Source organism: Podarcis muralis, chromosome 11, assembly GCF_964188315.1.
Source record: "Podarcis muralis chromosome 11, rPodMur119.hap1.1, whole genome shotgun sequence".
NCBI classification, from domain to species: domain Eukaryota; kingdom Metazoa; phylum Chordata; class Lepidosauria; order Squamata; family Lacertidae; genus Podarcis; species Podarcis muralis.
The window spans coordinates 16,394,580-16,415,213 of record NC_135665.1 but is presented as its reverse complement, the minus strand read 5'-3'; the positions used below and the strand labels follow the sequence as shown (position 1 = coordinate 16,415,213).

Below are 20,634 nucleotides of genomic sequence, written 5' to 3'. Positions count from 1 at the left end.
TTGTAACTACGCGTCAATCAGGACGCGCGCTCGCGGGAAAGGGGCGGGGATAAGGGAGCAACGAGCCGTCCGCATTGGTCGCTCTAGTAGTCCTTTTCTTCTCCGTGGTTCGTTCTTCCCCATTCTAGCGCGCAGCTCTATGGCTTTAACCCTTCGCTTTCCAAGTAGGACTGTTGCAAAATACATGTTGCCACTTTGCAAAGGCGCCTCAGTCGAAAATGAGACGACAGCTAATGGGGAGGCAAATGGATGTCGCCCTACGCCGTGATCCCCATGAAACATCTACCCCCGATTCAGATTTTGCGACTGGGGAAAGGTGCCTGGCTATTCCTCCAATAGGGAGTAATGCTTATCTAGGGAAAAGGGACCCCACTGCTTCCTGCTTCATTCAAATCATCTTCAAGGCAAGTTGAGAAAAAAGAACGAGCTCCTCCAGGCTGCATTTTAAAGCCAATAATGTGTCCACAAGCCAGAAGCAGTCAGCTAAAGACTGTGCTTATCTTTGGTTGCAGGCTGCGTCTCCCTTGGGGTGAGCATCGCAAAAAAGGAAGACAGTAAAGTCTGCATAAGCTAGCACATATGTAAGTGTAGAAATAATAATTATTTTTAAATGCAACCCATCTCCTTTGGGTGACTGTGTGACTCGTTGTGGGGCTGCTGTCCAGGTGCTGACCGGCAACTCCGAGGCCCCTGCTCTCCCTTCTGACGGTGCTTTAACTTTAGGCCACTGTCGGAAAGCTCTGCAAATAGAAGTCACCTTAAAGCAGAGGACCGATGCCCTCTGGAAAGCAGGACCTCGAGCCATGCTGCTGTTTCCGGAGGTCTGATCCTCCAAAGCACCACAAGGCCGCTGGCAACAACTTCTACCTTGTATAGTACATCAACCAAACGCGGTTTCCGAAAAAAAGCAGACCAACCCCACCCAAAGTCTTTAGGGATTCCCGCAATTCGAGACAGCGCATGCCAGTCTATATTTCTAGCTCTATGGCTCCTGCGCCGCGCGCAGCCGCTTGGAAGAGGATGGGGGGGCCGTCCTCAAGAGGAGGCGCTTCCTATTGGCTCGCGCGGAAGCGGCAGCGTGCGTGAGTGGGCGTGGCTTCGCCTCTGCCTTTAAAGCGTTGGCTGCTGCGCCTGTTTGCTGCTGCTGCTGCTCTTGCGATGAGAAGCCGGGAGGTAAATATGCCCCCTCTGCGATCACGTGACCTGTCGCATGACCACCCCCTCCCCAACTTGGTAGCCCACTCACCCAATTGCATTGCTTAGAGTGAGGTGGGGGGCTGGTTTGAGAGCCTTGCAGAGCTGGGAGTGGGAGTCCCATTGGGAGCTGGGGGGCAGAGGTCTCTCCACCCCCCATATAGCCATATATATATTTTTGGGGGCTACCCCCCAAAAATATATATATATTTGAGGGGACTACCCCCCAAAAAAAATTGTTGATGGGAATTCCCAAAGGGTGTGCCATGTGATTGATTATGTGGGGCGGGGCTTACCTCCCCCCCCCCCCAAAAATTTTTATTCAAGTTGGCATCCCTAGCAATGGACATGGGTGTAGCCAGGATTTATGTTGGGGACCCCCACCTCTATCTGCCTCTGTCCTGCAGATTCGGAATGAAATGTCTCAATGATCGGTGGTTTTAAATTACTTTCTCTTTTTATTATTGTAATAACCTGCAGCTTGGAACTGCAGAAAGAGGGAGAAGGAAGTCAAGCTTTGAAATGTCAAAATGATTGTAAAATTAGTGAAATGTATAAACTTGAAAATTAGTGAAATGTATAAACTTGAAAATTAGTGAAATGTATAAACTTGAAAAGTATTAAAAAATTAATTACTTTCTTTTGACCCCAAGTGCTCAGAAAAATCTGTCAAAATCTTTCCACAATTTCTACCGTTAGTTAAGAATTTGTATTTTATTTGCTTGATTGGGGGAGGGCACCCCAACCCATGGCCAGGGATGTCAGTTGTTGGGAATCGCAGGCGGGTGTGTGTGTGTTTTTGCTGCCCTTTGGGAAAGCAATTTTAATGTGCAAAAAGTGGAGACATACACACCATCCTGCCATCTGTGAGCATGTGTCAACCAAGTAACTAGGGTTGCTGCATGTCCTGTATAATACAGGATTGTCCAGTATTTCAATGTAAAATGTTACATCCTGTATTGATACAGGTTGTCCTTTATTTCAGATCTTCTCTCTCTCTCTCTCTGCCAAGTTAGGGATCCCTCCAAACACATGTGTTTGAAAGGGTGTGTGAAAGGTCATGTATTTAAGCTCTGAGTAGCCAAGCACTGACAGATTTACAATTTCGTAGGTATGTGTGTGTGTGCATGCACGTGCATGTGTGACAAGTTCTGGAGGGTTAGGCAGCAATAGATTGTAATGGATTGCTTTGAAGTTACTTCAGCGCCAGATTTGGGGGTGGGGGTGGAAATCGCCCCCAACCACCCCGCCCCGTCCTGTCCTGTATTTTGCCAAAATAAAGGTGGCAACCCTACCCGTGAGAATCGTGGATGGGAAGAGCGATGCTGCGCTCAGCTTTTTGCTTGCGGGCTTCCTGCAGGTGTCTGGTTCACTGCCATCAGAACAGAGTGCTAGGCCCTGGTTAGGCCCTTGATCTGATCCAAAAGGGCTCTTCATGTGTGTGGGTTTTGTTTTTGTTTTTGTTTGGTTCTACACTAATAATAATAATTTATTGTTTATACCCCACCCATCTGGCTGGGTTTCCCCAGCCACTCTGGGCGGCTTCCAACTGAACATTAAAAAAAATACAGCATCAGACATTAAAAACTTCCCTAAACAGGGCCGCCTTCAGTTGTCTTTTAAAAGTCAAATAGTTGTTTATTTCCTTGACATCTGATGGGAGGATGTTCCACAGGGCAGGTGCCACTACCAAGAAGGCCCTCTGCCTGGTTCCCTGTAACCTCACTTCTCGCAGCGAGGGAACCGCCAGAGGGCCCTCGGTGCTGGACCTCAGTGTCTGGGCTGAATGATGGGAGTGGAGACGGTCTTTCAGGTATACAGCACCGAGGCCGTTTAGGGCTTTAAAGGTCAGCACCAAGCACTTTGAATTGTGCTCGGAAACGTACTTTCTGCTGATGGCCTCTTAGATGGAAATGCATTTTTACTGTGCAGAAGTACGCACTATTGTGCTGCCTGTGGGCATTTATTAACCAAGTAGCACATATTGTACTGCACTGTTAGGTGTCCGTGTTGTTACTGTGAGGAAGAGTGGCAAGAAACAGCACCATCACTGATCTTGCATGTTTGAAAAAAAGTGGAAGTTATTTTTCTTCTTTAGCTACCTACCTCCTGCAAACACACACACACACCTGTCTCCATACTTGACAAAGGTATATGGTACTTATTTAGCAATGTAAAGTGAATAGTCTCCTGCTGGTGACAATGAAAAACAAAAACAAAAACCACAATATTCTGTTGCATTTTCAGGTCTTGAAGCTTTTCAAAACTTTGCACAGAACGAGACAACACGTTTTCAAAAATGATACTAGAGCCCTAGAAGGTAAATAAAATCCTTGTTATCTTGGCACTAAGAGCTGTCTTTGGGCACCTTATTAACATCATTGTGGTATATGCTTTTGCAGGGTTTACTACATGACTACTCTCTAGAAGTTTGCTTTCTTGGGGTGTTTGCCAGACTAATAGATTTGTAACTAACCCTGCAAAAGTCATTGGCCTGTCAAAATTTATAATAGTTTGTTAGAGGCTGGAGGAGGGGGCTTCCATTCTCAGGCACCTTTTTCGATTTCTAAATAATAATAATAATAATAATAATAATAATAATAATAATAATTTATTATATATACCCCGCCCATCTGGCCGGGTTTCCCCAGCCACTCTGGGCAGCTCCCAATAGAATATTAAAAACACGATAAATACATCAAACATTAAAAACTTCCCTAAACAGGGCTGCCTTCAAGTCATATAGTTGCTTATTTCCTTGACATCTGATGGGAGGGTGTTCCACAGGGTGGGCGCCACTACCGAGAAGGCCCTCTGCCTGGTTCCATGCTAGATTCAGGGGAGGGACTGAGTGCTGTGTCACTCTCCTCAACAACCCACTTGTCAACATGCAATTTATTACCGCCATTGGCAAGTAGAATTACAAGACTGGTCTTAAGGCCATTTCTTATGTGACAAACTGTCTGATGCAGCTTGAGGTTAGCCGCAGTATTCCTTCCCTTTGGACTTCCACGTAGCTGATACATGGTGTGAATAACAGGAGGGAAGCTTATTTGAATGAAATACATTTAAATACATGGGAATATATGTTGTTTAGTCGTGTCTGACTCTTCGTGACCCCATGGACCAGAGCACACCAGGCACTCCTGTCTTCCACTGCCTCCTACAGTTTGGTCAGACTCATTCTGGTAGCTTCGAGAACACTGTCCAACCATCTCGTCCTCTGTTGTCCCCTTCTCCTTGTGCCCTCCATCTTTCCCAACATCAGGGTCTTTTCCAGGGAGTCTTCTCTTCTCATGAGGTGGCCAAAGTATTGGAGTCTCAGCTTCAGGATCTGTCCTTCCAGTGAGCACTCAGGGCTGATTTCCTTAAGAATGGAGAGGTTTGATCTTCTTGCAGTCCACGGGACTCTCAAGAGTTTCCTCCAACGCCATAATTCAAAAGCATGGAATATAAGTTGCTACAGTATTAATGGAATAATTTAGGCCAGCTATACATACACCAAACTATTTACCTGGCTGAGGAACTAGGGACATGTGAGACACAAACTTTCTTACACCATCTGCTTTGCGTGCATAAGGGTCCAAGTTCAATCCCCAACATATCCTGATAGGACTGGAAATGTCCCTTCTGAAACCCTAGGGAGCCCCTTCCAGTGAATGAAGAAAACACTGAACTAGAATAACTGATGGTCACGTTATTACTATAGCATGATTTTAATATAGTATGTACTGCCATGTAATGAAGCAATGTGACTGACTCTAACATATATGCAGGACTGTTTCCTTCTGAAGCCTTGCCTACCAAAAGCATCTTGCAGTATTGTTGCAAAATATTCTTTTTTTTCAGCTGACAACAATACCATAAGAGATAGTGGTATGCAGGTGAAACTGATGAAACCCCCAAATCTCTTTTCTGATGAGAGCAGCTTTTGCATCTTATTTGGAAGATGGTCTGGAGGAAGAATGGGGAGGCATACAATGCCAGATGCTTGAAGTCCAATGTCAAGTTTCCACAGTCTGTGTTGATAACACCTCAGCAGTGCCACAGGCTGATAGCATCCATGCCACGCCGCATTGAAGCAGTAATTGATGCAAAAGGGGCCCAAACCAAGTACTGAGCACATGTGCATGCTTCTACTTCTCAGAGGTCCAATATTGCTCTATTTGCAGTCCTTGTTTTGCTGATTTCATTTAATACTCTAATTTTCTGAGATTGTTAATTTGGGGTTTTCATCAGCTGTACGCCATGATCATCACAATTATAACAAATAAAGGCTTGACATATCCCGCTTTGCTTGTCATGAGTCTATCTCATATATTAGTGTCGCCTTTTAAGTTGAATTACTGAAATAAATGAACTTTTCTACAATATTCTAATTTTCCGAGTTTCACGTGTATTAGCATACTGCTGTATATTTGCATGATGGTGTCTGACTGACAATTGACACACAGTTCTTGTCCCTAGCAATTTTATTACACATTTAAAATGATGCGAGATAGAACCAAAATAGCATATTCTTCTTAGACCGGTGCATTCTACAAAGACTGATTGAATTTGGTTGGTTATAGTTGCGTGAACTGCATCATGTAGCGGAAATTGTAGCTAGATTTAAACCTGTACACTGAAGAGCAGCATCTGAGTTTCTTGAAACAAACACATCATGGTATCCTGTATTATCATTTGTTGGGGAAATGAACTAGATTTTACCCCCAATCCTACTGCATGCAAATATGACTCTGGTAACAGAATTATGGATTTTTACGTGAGGTTTTTGTGGAATCAAGTCTGCGACTGCGATGGTATATCACAGGTTTACATATTGTTAGCAGATAAAAGTAGAATCCGTAAAGGACAAAATGTAGAGAAATTAACATTTCTCTTTTTTTCCCCTTTATCCAGCTGCGAGACTTAAGATAAATGAAGAATTCAAAAATAATAAAGATGAGACTTCTTCTGAAAAAATAGCTGAGGTACTTTAATAGAAATCCTTAACTGTCACAGGTACCACCTCTCCATTTCCAAGCTCTTTAATGCACAAATTATAATTTGGGGGATTTCTAGAAGATAATTCTCAGCAACTTCATAAAACTTTATTTTTGCCACCACTAGGGGATACAGTATGTTGGAACTCTTCCCTTTTTTCCCCTGCCACTGCTGATGCCTGTGTGTCTTGTTCCTTGCTATGGGAGCAAGGGACAGCTGAACCAAAAAACAAAGCTAAATCACTTACAAACTCTTCTTTGGGTCACGAAACACATTTCTAAATAACTTACTACTTCAGTTATGAGCTGAATTATATTGAAACATTAACCATAGGTGTTCTGTTTTGCCACCTGCAGAGGGCGAGTGAATAAGTCTTTGCGGTTCCCTTTCAGGAAAGTTTTCCCATTCACTGAATTATTTTTTTACAAAGGCTTCCATTTATAAATGTACACCAAGTATGGGAATTCGGAAAGAAGAGCTCTTAAGAGTCGCATTCCTGAAGGTTCTTTTTTGGGGGAGTTGTTTTGTAACTGCATCTTACACACAGTGTGATGTGGTTGGCTTGTTTTTCTATTAGTAAGTGAGGGCTGTACAGTTGTACCTCCGTTTATGTAACCCTCTGGTTACATAAACTTTGGGATGCGTGCACAGCAAGCCCAGAAGTATTTTACCGGGTTTTGCTGTGCTTGCATGCACAGAAGTGGTTCTCAGGTTGCGGAAACCTCAGGATCCGACCGGACCTCCGGAATGGATCCCGTCCGCAACCGGAGGTACAACTGTACTGCTTTACAAGTTCCTGTACATGGATAACTTGATAAAATTTAAGTTATGTGCACTCTTCTAAAAAATGCCTCTCTGTGTATTATATATTGCATGACCATTACAGAGAGCTGCTATTTTTTTAAAAAATGTGGAAATCCTAGCAGATTATGAAGGGCATTAATTGGAAGTGGGCCTTTTTGTCTAATCTGAAATGGATGTTATGATTTATTCTTCCCAAATATGGAGCTGAAAGTCTGTTGCCAATTCTGGAAAATCAGTATTCCTTTTATTGACATTTGAAATCTAACAATAGTCCTTTCGTTAGTCCTCTTTTGAAAGTTTAAGAGATGAAAGTTGCTGTAGAATTATAAGTGATTTGGTACTTTGTTCTCAACAAGCATCGGTGATGTCTTCCAAAAATAATGCTGTGGTATTCAATCAGTTCTATTTTTCCCCTCCCCTTTTATGAACAGCTTGTGAAAATAGGTTCAGATGTAGAATTTATACTCAGAACATCTGTCCTTCAAGGTGTTCATGTGGATTCCAACCAAGTATGTAAGTAAATAATATTTTTAAGTTGGAAAGTTGTAAATGCTTCATGTCGGCTTTAACACCGAACACTCCTACTTCCTCTTGGGTACATAGCATTAAATGCATTCAGAATTTTGCTAACCTTTCAAATGATGAAACCAGGTTTCAGGTTTAACTGTTGTTTACTTCTATTATAAGATTATCTTCAGCATTTGTGCCTGGTTTGTTTGGAATGAGCAAGCGGTACCATTAATTGCTCAGATAAACAATGCTGGTTATGAAATTTAGTGAGTTTCTGAATAAGGTTTAAAAGAAGCAGTAGATCTTGGGAGAACCACCAAAATAACTTTGAACTTATCTTCTATTTCCACAGGAAGAGTGCTTGGGTTTTCTTGGTTCCTTCTGTAATTGTTCTTCTTTACGTAGTTTGTACAGTGGTATCTTAGTTCTCAAACTTAATCCATTTTACAAGTTCGTTCCAAAACCAAAGCTTTCTAAAATCAAGGTGGTCTTTCCCACAGAAATTAATGCAAAATGGATTAATCCATTCCAGACTTTTAAAAACAACCCTAAAACAGCAATTTAACATGAATTTTATTATCTAATGAGACCATTGATCCATAAAATGAAAGCAATAAATAATGTACTGCAATGACACAATCAATCAATCAATCAGTAGCTGAACTGGGTTCCACACAGTCACAAAAACAAAAACAATGAGCCGCAAAAACAAAAACAGACCTCAAAATAAATAGCAAAAACAGACAGACCTCAGCATAACACTCAGAACAGAAGTGTGGCACTCAAAACGGAGCACTTTCGACTTCTGAAAAAAGTTCACAAACCAGAACACTTACTTCTGAGTTTGGAGTGTTTGGGTTCCAAGTTGTTTAAGTACCAAGGCGTTTGAGAACCAAGGTACCACTGTATATATGTATTTTTCAATTTATCTATTTTTTTATCTGGGGTAAGGCATTCCTGCTTTCCTTGATATTGACAGCTGTTATACTTTCCCCACTAATATCTTAATCTAACAGTGGATCAGATCCAAGGTAGCTCAAGCAGGTGTTCACTCACACAACAAGGTTTGTCCTCCTTGCCCTATTTTACCCCAAAATCTGCTCTAGAGGATTGAAGGACCCTCTGGAACAGATCTGAGGAGTGTGCAGGGCACTCGGGGGTTGAAGAGAAACTGGTGTTCCGATTGCACAGGTGGGTGGACAACACAGGATACTACCCAATATGTTACATTCATTTGAACAACATATCAAAAACTCGTATATAAAAGAAGAATGCATGTATTTGCTGTAGATTTCCAACCTCTGCTTTACAGTGAACGTGAGATATGTAAATGCACATTGCATTTCAAAACAGAAATTATCATGTTTACAAGGAAACAGCCCTATCAACTTGAAGCCAAATCGACACAAATTTGGTTTTCAGTTCTTCACCTGCAGACTTTCAACAACACCTTTGCACCGGCAGGTAATAGCGTTTCGAACTAATAGAGGCCAAGAGAGCAAAACTGAGCCTCTCATCATGCTTCGAACTCCCACTTTGTAATTGCAAGTCTTACTGAGTAGATGCAAGTCAGCTCACTGTCACACCAGTATAAAGGTAAAAGGGAAAGGACCCCTGGATGGTTAAGTCCAGTCAAAGGCAACTATAGGGTTGCTGCACTCATCTCGCTTTCAGGCCGAGGGAGTCGGCGTTTGTCCACAGACAGCTTTCTGGGTCATGTGGCCAGCATGACTAAACCACTTCTGGCCCAACGGGACACCATGACGTAAACCAGGGCACAAGGAAACGTCATTTACCTTCCCTCCGCAGTGGTACCTATTTATCTACTTGCACTGGTGTGCTTTCAAACCTCTAGGTTGGCAGGAGCAGGGACAGAGCAACCAGAGCTCACCCCGTCGCGGGGATTCGAACCGCCAACCTTCTGATCGGCAAGCCCAAGAGGCTCAGTGGTTTAGACCACAGCGCTCTGGTTTGGGAGAGAGAAAGAGAAAGTATACATTATCAGTTGGTGTTGCCCTAGGGCATGCTGCTATCCAGATTAACTCAAAATTAGTCATGCATTTCTGTATTTGGGGATTTGTTTCCAGCCCCTCTCTGCTTCGACCATCATCAGCCCTATCCTCCTAGAACCAGAATGATAGTGGAGAAGAGTTTCCCACCAGGCACTTTTAAGCTAAATTCCTCACCCCTAAGCCATTTATGTTTCAAAAGAGTTTATTCCCTGACTACTGAGAAATAGCTTGCACACATGTGTAGGGACATGTATGCTGTGCAATTGTGGCAGCATGGCAGCCTCACAGAAACTCAGTGAACTAGGGCTGGCCTGTGTTGGGGATGGGAGACTGCTCAGGACCCCTGCGCACCCAGTCTTGAATTTTGTCATGGATATAAATGTATGAAATAAATCAACACTCGAGGTACTCACTCTGCTAGTGAGCTTTTTGTCTCTTGGTTTTTGATTGTGGCTTTCTAAGTGGCCCTACTTGCCCAGTTCTTCACGATATCAACTAAATGGATATGTCAATCAGCAGCCATTTAGCATATTGGACATAAATGTGGAGAAAGTCCAGGATTCTGTTCAGTCCTGAAACTCCCTGAAATGTTTTAGAAGCCTCTGCCGCTGATCACAACCTGAGCTTACCTCACTGGGCAGTGGCAAGGATAAAGCACTGTTCTGGGATTCTTGAAGAGAGAGTGGGATTCAGATCAACAAACGCCCTTAAAAAAAGGTACACAAACTGGCCTTTTCTCAAAAACAGGAATAGGATTTCCTTTGCTGAAAATGGGATCAGAGTATTTTGGATCAGCAAGGGAGAAGAAAAGAGCCCTGTATAACACGAGTAAGCAAGAATCACTTGAAGAAGTCGCGTTTCTCCAAACCTCTCATTGCTTCCCACCCGCCTTTCATAACTCCCTGCTCTGACATTTTTCCCTCTTCCCTGCCTTCTCTCCCATCTCCTTGGCAACCGGCGACGTTCGCTTCATTTCTACACCCCTCCCAACTGCCTACTCCCATATAAGGCTCGCTACAACCCATTATTCCTCTTGTCCATCTTGGGCTTCCCCCACATCCCTTTAAAAAGCAAGACAAAAACCTGGACTGAAAATGCAGGGAGGTTGCAACTCAGCTCGACAAATGAGTCATGCCACGCCGCATGAATGCCAAGAGTCTTCCATATAGAATGGGAACGTTTAATATCAGAGCATAGGCAGCTGCCTTATGCCTCTTATTTCCACGTATGGGATACATTTGTTTGTTGCGTAAAAAAGCAATGCTGCACCTCTAGGCCCACAACCACAGCAAATTTTCCTTCTCGCATCATGACATCTATACCTTTTAAAGTGTTCTTGCCAATGGCCCTGTTCGGGGGACAGAATATACAGTGGTGGTGCTGGATTACTATACCCCCCATGCTGAAACAATTAAGTATCCTGAAATCCATCTGATTCACCATTTGGCTGCATGCAGTTTCCTTTCTGAAGACGTTCTCTCCTCCATGTAAGCTGGACTTCAGAAAGGGCTCTTGCGTTCCTACAAAAGCGGGAATCCATCGCGACCGGTCTAGCTATGGATGTCTGTCTGTCATGGCCCACGTGGAACATAAAACTTCATAAACTGTCTTCTGCAGAGTCAGGTCCACCTAGTCTCATAGTGTCTGCTCCAGGAGCTATTAGGATGCGGCTGGCGCTGTGATTTAAACCATGGAGCCTCTTGGGCTTGTCGATCAGAAGGTTGGTGGTTTGAATCCCCGCCACAAGGTAAGCTCCCGTTGCTCTGTCCCAGTTCCTGCCAACCTAGCAGTTTGGAAGCATACCAACGCAAGTAGATAAATAGGTACCATTGCAGCAGGAAGGTAAACCATGTGTCTGCGTGCTCTGGTTTCCATCACAGTGCTCCGTTGCGCCAGAAGTGGTTTAGTCATGCTGGACAAATGACCCGGATTGCTGTCTGTGGACAAACACCGGCTCCCTCAGCCTGAAAGCGAGATGAGCGCCGCAACCCTGTAGTCGCCTTTGCCTGGACTTAACTGTCCAGGGGTCCTTTACCTTTACCTTTTTTTTACTCCAGGAGCTATCAATATGGCCCATACAGGTCCACGTGCACCCACATAGGCCTTTCCTGGCACTCAGATCCCCTCCCTACGTTGAAATTAGGTTTGAAAGAAGCAGTATATTGCAGTTAACGTAATAGACTATGATGTGTGCTTGGTTGCAGGGTGTGTGGGCGTCCAGAACAGTTTCTCCAGTTTGCAAGTGTGCCCACTTTTGACTCAAATCCATCAAACCTCCTTTGGGGAAGGTTCTCAGGCAGGGTGGAAGGAGAAAGAACTTGCCCATGTGAAGACCACCTTGTGGGAACCCTTACACATATGGTTCTTAATTGTAAACTATATGCTGATCTCCACCAACAATTTCTAGATCAACTCTGTATCCCCAAATGGAAACCAGAGTTGGAGGTCATACATTTTCTATTACTGGGGCATGATCAGGAGCTCACCAAGTTAGTGGCTAAATTTCTCTATTTGGTTTTTTGTCGTCGAAATACACTGCAGACGTCTAGGTCTCCCTGGAGACCTAGAGATGTGACGATAGACTGTTCTGACTCCTTTTTTTAAGCAAATGTTTTCTGCCACTGGGGAAGTGGTAATTCTGTATTGATTTGTTTTGGATGTTTGTATGTGATGCCAATAAAAGGTTTGATGATGGTGATAACAGACCCTTTCCTTTTGCTGGTGATCCCAAAAAACAAAGCTGAGATCTTGTGTGTGCCAATGATGGACTTTGCTACTGAACTGTAAACCCTTCCCTATTTCCTTGGTCCTAACAGGAATATCTGGCCTTTTGATTTGTGCATGCTACCCTTAGACTAAATGCTGGTACAAAAGAGGTGTATATTAGGGTAGCAGCCTTTGTCAGATTAGGTTAAATAGCCTAGAGACCAGCTCTCGAGCGGGTGCTTAAGGTGCCAGATGGTCAGAACTACAGTAGAGACAAGGGCAGATAAAGGACAACGCAGTCAAGCAAAATAAACTGGCTGCCTTTCTCTCTTGCCCTCCTCCTGCCCCCCCCCCCCTTTAAGAAAGCTGCAGATAAGTTGGCAGCAAACCCAGTGGCGTAGCGTGGGTTGTCAGCACCCGGGGCAAGGCAAGTAATTTGCGCCCCCTCTGCCCTAGGGGCAGAGAGCTGCGAGTGTGAGCGCCCCCCCCCAGATGTTGCACCCGGTGCGCCCGGCCCCCCCTGCACCCCCCACGCTACACCACTGAGCAAACCTCCCTATATAATGGAGAACTTGATTTAAATCAGGCATAGGCAAACTCTGGCCCTCCAGATGTTTGGGACTACAATTCCTATCATCCCTGACCACTGGTCCTGTTAGCTAGGGATGATGGGAATTGTCGTCCCCAACATCTGGAGGGCCGGAGTTTGCCTATGCCTGATTTAAATGCAAGGCACTTGTTCAGTAATGCTAAAATTTGTTGTTCTTTGTGCACAGTTAATTGGCACACTACCAGAGTAATAAGTTGGTCAAGTCCTTACTAATTATACTTATTGCTGTGGCGCAAACGTATGGATGCTTCTAACACACAAGATATAGGTATATATCCACTCTGCAAATGCCATTAAGAAAAAGAAAGTTGCTATAGTGGGACACGGGTGGCGCTGTGGGACGCAGGTGGCACTGTGGGTTAAACCACAGAAACTAGGATTTGCCGATCAGAAGGACGGCGGTTCGAATCCCCGCAACAGGGTGAGCGCCCATTGCTCGGTCCCTGCTCCTGCCAACCTAGCAGTTCGAAAGCACGTCAAAATGCAAGTAGATAAATAGGTACCTCTCTGGCGGGAAGGTAAACGGCATTTCCGTGCGCTGCTCTGGTTCGCCAGAAGCGGCTTAGTCATGCTGGCCACATGACCCGGAAGCTGTATGCCGGTTCCCTCGGCCAATAAAGTGAGATGAGCGCCGCAACCCCAGAGTCGGCCACGACTGGACCTAATAGTCAGGGGTCCCTTTACCTTTATAGTTTGACAAATGGCTGGTCTCTCTTTGTAAAGATCATATGAACTGTTACAGGTAGCCCTTTTCTCTCTTCTAGTGCTTGTACCAAGAAAAGAACTGCTGCTGGACAACGTCCCTTTCAGCGACACACCGAAGCAAAAATCATGAATTGGGGAGAATAAAGTTTTTTTGGTCATTATTAACTGCAGCGTGACTTCTTTCCTTGCATATTGAGATTTCTTTCCTGGGGAACCTTCAGCCCATGGGCCTAATCAGGTCCAGCCTGTGTCCCCATAGGTGACATCATCTGTGACATCAGGTGAGAGGCAGAGGTGACAAAACTGGCAGGAGAGGCTTGCTCTCTCGTGATTGGCTGTGAGAACAAGCCAGCTAAGATTCTCTATGCAGGGGAACTGTGCAGCCAGCCAATCACTGAAGGGGCTTACAAAGAACCCTCCCTAACACTGTACCCCCTCCAAATGACATTTCAATTTAATTTCTAGTATCTGTGTGAACAGATGGCTGAGAAAGTCTTGTTCTAAAATCTTCTCAATTTCTACAGCAGGTGGTGCTCTTCCATATTTATATTCAGGGAATGAATTCTGAAATGAATTCAGAACTGCTTCCTCTGCATATTTACATCTGGTAGTAAGTAGCTGCCTTTAATTCAAAAGGTGAGTTTGGAAATATTTTATTAAACGAGCTCGTCCATCTGTCTTCATGGAAGCTTACTTCCAAGAAAGGGTAAATAAGATTTAAATTTCAGTCCAATGGCCAGGAATGGTGGGAGTTCTAGTCCAGCAACATCTCAGAGGGCCACAGGCTTAAATTTCATTTCATTTCACTTTTAATTTGTATACACAAGGCAGTTTGCAAGCTGAAGAAACACAAAATAAACACATAATAACAATCTGATCCAATGCAAAAAAAAGTCACAGTAACTTTAAAATAAACAACTTATATCAAATAAAGCAATATTCAGTAATCCATTAGAATATAATAGTAAACAGTAAAATCAACTATGAGCAAATAATAATTGAACTGTTTAGTAACTCTTTATTGTAACTGATAAGTGTAAACTATCATCAATAAGAATAACGGCACAAAATATCACAAAACATACAAAACCACGTGAAAGCATCAAATTGAGAAACAAGGATACACAACTTATAAATTATTTTTAAGCCCTCTTCATTCCTTTGCAGGCATTTGATGCTCTTTTTGTTTTTAGCTCCTTAATCTCTATCTATACTTAACAGCGTAATTGAAGCCCCATAGACTATTATTTTTGTCGCTTGTGTCTTTGAGCATCAAGAGGTATTTGCTGGGAAAGTGATAGAGGATTCTGTCCCCATGAATGGGGAACCTGTGGGTCTCCAGATGTGGCAGTCCCAGTCATCCTGGCCAATGGCCAGGAATGGTGGGAGTTCTAGTCCAGCAACATCCCAGAGGGCCGCAGGCCACATGCTTGATTTTGAAGGATCCCAGCAACATACCGTATTTTTCGCACCATAGGGCGCACCGGACCATAGGGCGCACCCAGTTTTTTCGGGGGGAAATAAAGGGGAAAAAATTATTTTTCCCCCAGGCGCGGGGCTGGGGCGGGGGAAGCTTGAGCTTCCCCCGACCCCAGCCCCCAAACAGGCAGATCTCTGCAAGCCGTGGGAGCCCAGCACTGGCTCCCGCTGCTTGTGGAGAGGTCTGCGAAGCCTGGATGCGCTGATCTCAGCGCGCGCAGGCTTCGGCATGCCAGCAACTCTCCGCAAGCAGCGGGAGCCCAGCGCTGGGCTCCCGCTGCTTGCGGAGAGCTGTGCGAAGCCTGGAGAGCGTGAGGGGTTGGTGCGCACCAACCCCTCTCACTCTCCAGGCTTCAGCGAAAGCCTGCATTCGCACCATAGGACGCACGCACATTTCCCCTTCATTTTTGGAGGGGGAAAAGTGCGTCCTATGGTGCGAAAAATACGGTACATTCTCTTTTCTTCAACCCTATATAGAATATATAACGTGGGTTGACTTGCTCAGCCTTTTTGCCCAGTGCTTCCCAACTACTACTACTACTACTACTACTAATAATAATAATAATAATAATAATAATTTATTATTTATACCCCGCCCATCTGGCTGAGTTTCCCCAGCCACTCTGGGCGGCTCCCAATCAAGTGTTAAAAACAGTACAGCATTAAATATTAAAAACTTCCCTGAACAGGGCTGCCTTCAGATGTCTTTTAAAGATAGGCTAGCTGCTTATTTCCTTCACATCTGAAGGGAGGGTGTTCCACAGGGCGGGCGCCACTACTGAGAAGGCCCTCTGTCTGGTTCCCTGTAACCTCACTTCTCACAATGAGGGAACCGCCAGAAGGCCCTTGGCGCTGGATCTCAGTGTCCGGGCTGAACGATGGGGGTGGAGACGCTCCTTCAGGTATACAGGACCGAGGCCGTTTAGGGCTTTAAAGGTCAGCACCAACACTTTGAATTGTGCTGGGAAACGTACTGGGAGCCAATGCAGATCTCTCAGGACAAGTGTTATGTGGTCCCGGCAGCCAGTCCCAGTCACCAGTCTAGCTGCCGCATTCTAGATTAATTGCAGTTTCCGGGTCACCTTCAAAGGTAGCCCCATGTAGAGCGCATTGCAGTAGTCCAAGCAGGAGATAACTAGAGCATGCACCACTCTGGCGAGACAGTCCGCGGGCAGGTAGGGTCTTAGCCTGCGCATCAGATGGAGCTGGTAGACAGCTGCCCTGGACATAGAATTGACTTGCGCCTCCATGGGCAGCTGTGACTCCCAGGCTGCGCACCTGGTCCTTTAGCGGCACAGTTACTCATTTCAGGACCAGGTAATCTCCCACACCTGCCTGCCCCCTGTCCCCCAAAAACAGTACTTCTGTCTTGTCAGGATTAACCTCAATCTGTTAGCCGCCATCCATCTTCCAACCGCCTCCAGGCACTCACACAGGACCTTCACCGCCTTCGCTGGTTCTGATTTAAAGGAGAGGTAGAGCTGGGTGTCATCTGTATACTGATGAACACCCAGCCCAAACCCCCTGATGATCTCTCCCAGCGGCTTCATATAGATATTAAAAACCATGGGGGAGAGGACGGAACCCTGAGGCACCCCACAAGTGAGAGCCCAGGAGTCTGAACACTCATCCCCCAACATCACTTTCTGGACACGGCCCAGGAGAAAGGAGCGGAACCACCGTACAACAGTGCCCCCTACTCCCAGCACCTCTAGATGGTCCAGAAGGATGTTATGGTCAATGGTGTCAAAGTACTAGCTGATGGTTGGCCATTTGGGAAGCTGTTCAAGAGGTTTTGCAGTGCCTACGCAACTCCTTTGAGCCAAGCCCCACTTTTACGTGGCCCAGAGGTGGTCATGGCTCCCCCGAAACAACTCATGGGCACAATGGGGAGGCCAAATTTGGCCCTTGGGCTGGAGGTTCCCCACCCCTAGCCTAACTCTTGTTTGCAAAAGAAGCTTGGGCATGATACCTTAATTTGAAAGATACTTCGTGGCTATAAGGAGAGAAAATATCCCAAGGAAGCTTCAGCATAGAAATTCATTATGTTCCATATTTTTCGTATGTCAAGGCCTGAATTTCCATAAGTATCTTTTATACAGTATCTGGGTTTCTTGCGTGGGTTTTTTGTACTGACATCTGTCAGCAATTCAGTTTGCTGAAATATGTGCTATAGGAGAAGAGCTCTGTGCAGGAGCTTGCAGTGGACTAATCGAAAACAAGATTAAGATATTTTAGCCTGTGGCTTTCTTACTGCATTTAACGTCTACTATTCTGTCATCACCTCATCTTCTTAAAAACGGTGTATAATTTAATAGCCCTGTGGAGGCAAAAAAGAAAAAAGGCTGATATGTCGATATGTGCTTGCTACACACACAAACACACACTCACTTGTGGTTAATGTGATTTGCCTTGAAGAATGTGCATAAAACCAACCATTGTGCTGAATCATTGGACTGGAGAATGTGCACAAAAGAACAGCATAAATTTTGATTTCCCATATTAGCCAAGCTTAAAATGTTGGGTATTTCATGTGGGGTATTTCATACATTGCTTGATTTTTCAGTCTATTATTTTCTTGGGCAATGTATACCTTTACTTACTGAGGTGTGAAACACTCACGTATTTTCAATATTAATTGGAAGTTATGCGTGTTGATGTGTCCAATTCCCTATTTTTGCTTCGTATACGTGCTCATTATTCTTCCTTTCTGGTGAATGTGCACAATAACAGGCCATCGTGCGCATTCTTCAGTCAACTTGTATTAACCCCAGCCATTGTTTATAGCTTTGCCCTGGGGGCAACGGGGACAGCCACTGTTGCATATGCTTATAAACCTGATCTCCATATCTGGCTATTAGACCATCCTCTTTCAGAATTTTACCTCATAAATCTATATTTTCACCCCAAAGATCAAGTATGAAATTTTATCAAACTCCCTCTCTGAAGAATTTCCCCTGTTAAGGAGATGTGTCACATTTCAGCCAAAGTCTAAGTTTTGAAGTAAAAATGGAAGTGTCATAAAATCTAATTTAAAACACATAAAATGCTGGATTCTAAGTTATTAAATGTGTGCCATCCTTATCAGAGAATCTTATTGGGCTCCTCTAATCATGTTAATTGAGGGACGCGGGTGGCACTGTGGGTAAAACCTCAGCGCCTAGGACTTGCCAATCGTCAGGTCAGTGGTTCGAATCCCTGCGGCGGGGTGCGCTCCCGTTGTTCGGTCCCAGCACCTGCCAACCTAGCAGTTCAAAAGCACCCCCGGGTGCAAGTAGATAAATAGGGACCGCTTACTGGCGGGAAGGTAAACGGCGTTCCGTGTGCTGCGCTGGCTCGCCAGATGCAGCTTGTCACGCTGGCCACGTGACCCGGAAGTGTCTCCGGACAGCGCTGTCCCCCGGCCTCTTAAGTGAGATGGGCGCACAACCCCAGAGTCGGACACGACTGGCCCGTACAGGCAGGGGTACCTTTACCTTTACCTTTACCTTAATCATGTTAATTAGAACTTCAATTTCATGGTGTACAGTTTGCTCTTCTAGCTGGGCAAAACCGTGTGCTTTATTATTATTATTATTATTATTATTATTATTATTATTATTCCCATGGATCTGACCCACAATGCACCTTTTTATGTTTTCTGACTTTGGTCTTACTTGCTTGTTTGCATAGTGCTCTATATAGCACAGTCTATATCTAGCCATATAAAATCACCAGTGTTGTCTAGGAGAGGAGCAGAGAGCGATTCAGTCATTGAGACTAGTTAATAGCATCTTTTTTTCGATGCACTCATTAAATGATTGGTTAGAACAATCTATGCTCTTGCTTATTCTTCAATCAAATTTGAGCAGTTGTATCTTTTAACAGCAACTGCCAAAAATACATAGTGTTCTTGTTCTTGGCGTGTCTACTGAGAGACCAATGAAAATTCACAAGGTTTTCTTTTTTCTAATTTTAATAAAACTATAAACTGTGAGTTACCTAGTACTGATTTAATGAACAATTTAATTCAGCTTCCCTTGGTCTTGGCTCTGAGGGCAAATACCACAGCACCTTTTAAAATATCACTTCAATATGCATGAGCTTTCAATCCTGCAATTTTCCCCCCTCTGAAAAATGCTGGATTGCTGTCAACCGTATGAAGCCGAAGTGCAATGGTTTGCATTGTATTAGAGTTGTAAATAAGGCAATTTAATTTCTAGTACTGGCAGTTCCTTACACTTCCTTTGTAAATAGGGGGAAGGTATTGGCACTGGAAAACTAAAAATAAGGCCAACCAACCTTTGCAGGAAGAGCAGAAACTTTTATCTTTCACATGGGATGACTCTTTCCGAAAGATTTCCTATTTCTTAGCATAAAAGCAATTCACTCTGTTATGATGAATGGGAAATGCATAGTCATGAATGCAATTACGCATCTGCGTAACCTTATTGCAGATAAACGGAAATTAATGGGCGAGATCCAATGATATCCACCCTTTTCTGCAATGGGACTTTTTGCAGCTTATCAAGCTCAGGAGAGCCAACCAAATCTTTTTTAGGAAGGGCATGCCACATTGTCACAATCTAGACATGACAGCTGAGAATGCATCAGGTTCAACACTTAATTACATCTGTGGGGTCTTCAGACATTTCTACATCATCCAGGTATTGAATATTGCCTGCTTGGCTCCATTGTGAAATATGTCTACCAGCTCCATCTGGTAGGCAGGCTGAGACCCTACCTGCCCGCAGACTGTCTTGCCAGAGTGGTGCCTGCTCTAGTTATCTCCCGCTTAGACTACTGCAATGTGCTCTATGTGGGGCTACCTTTGAAGGTGACCCAGAAACTACAACTAATCCAGAATGCAGCAGCTAGACTGGTGACTGGGGGCAGCCGCCGAGACCACATAACACTGGTCCTGAAAGACCTACACTGGTTCCCAGTACGTTTCCAAGCACAATTCAAAGTGTTGGTGCTGACCTTTAAAGCCCTAAATGGCCTCGGCCCAGTATACCTGAAGGAGCGTCTCCACCCCCATTGTTCAGCCCAGACACTGAGGTCCACCTCCAAGAGCCGTCTGGCAGTTCCCTCACGGCAAAAAGTGAAGTTACAGGGAACTAGGCAGAGGGCCTTCTCAGTAGTGGCACCCGCCCTGTGGAACACCCTCCCATCAGTTGGCAAGGAAATAAGCAACTATCTGACTTTCAGAAGACATCTGAAGGCAGCCCTGTTTAGGGAAATTTTTAATGTTTGATGTTTGATTGTTTTTAATATTCTGTTGGGAGCCGCCCAGAGTGGCTGGGGAAACCCAGCCAGATGGGTGGGGTATGGATAAATTGTTGTTGTTGTTATGTTCCATTTTTCGTCCACTTCATTCCTCTATATGGAGTACACTTGTTCAATTTCTAACACTCATTTGGAACAGAACAGGGAAACATCACTGTTTTCAGGATTATTTCCACTGCCACATTCTTCAGTAAAAGCATCTAAGGCGGCAAATGCAGTCCTATGTAAAGGATCACTAGGCCCCGCTTGAAAAAATAGCCAGTTTAAGCTTAGTCTTCCAAAGCTCCTGAGATTTTCACTGCAAGTCAGTCTTCTCTTGTTCACTTATCCAGGGAGTGGGTGTGGTCTAAACCACTGATC

General features: G+C 44.5%; 1 protein-coding gene across 3 annotated transcripts; it reads left to right on the top strand.

Annotated features, from left to right (window-relative positions):
* The first annotated feature begins 1,048 nt into the window (after nucleotides 1-1,048).
* LYRM7 (LYR motif containing 7) lies at nucleotides 1,049-13,718 on the top strand. Of its 3 annotated transcripts, none has more exons than XM_077936080.1 (5): nucleotides 1,049-1,173; nucleotides 3,442-3,514; nucleotides 6,097-6,167; nucleotides 7,416-7,493; nucleotides 13,587-13,718. In XM_077936080.1, exons 1-5 carry the CDS (start codon nucleotides 1,159-1,161, stop codon nucleotides 13,701-13,703), a joined length of 354 nt encoding a protein of 117 aa, XP_077792206.1. In that variant the 5' UTR covers nucleotides 1,049-1,158; the 3' UTR covers nucleotides 13,704-13,718. The 3 variants fall into 3 exon arrangements, with proteins under 3 accessions (XP_077792206.1, XP_077792205.1, XP_028604697.1); XM_077936079.1 differs by lacking the exon at nucleotides 13,587-13,718 and adding an exon at nucleotides 11,711-13,307 and having other exon boundaries at nucleotides 7,416-7,497; XM_028748864.2 differs by having other exon boundaries at nucleotides 1,050-1,173; nucleotides 7,416-7,497; nucleotides 13,587-13,692.
* Nucleotides 13,719-20,634: the final 6,916 nt, after the last annotated feature.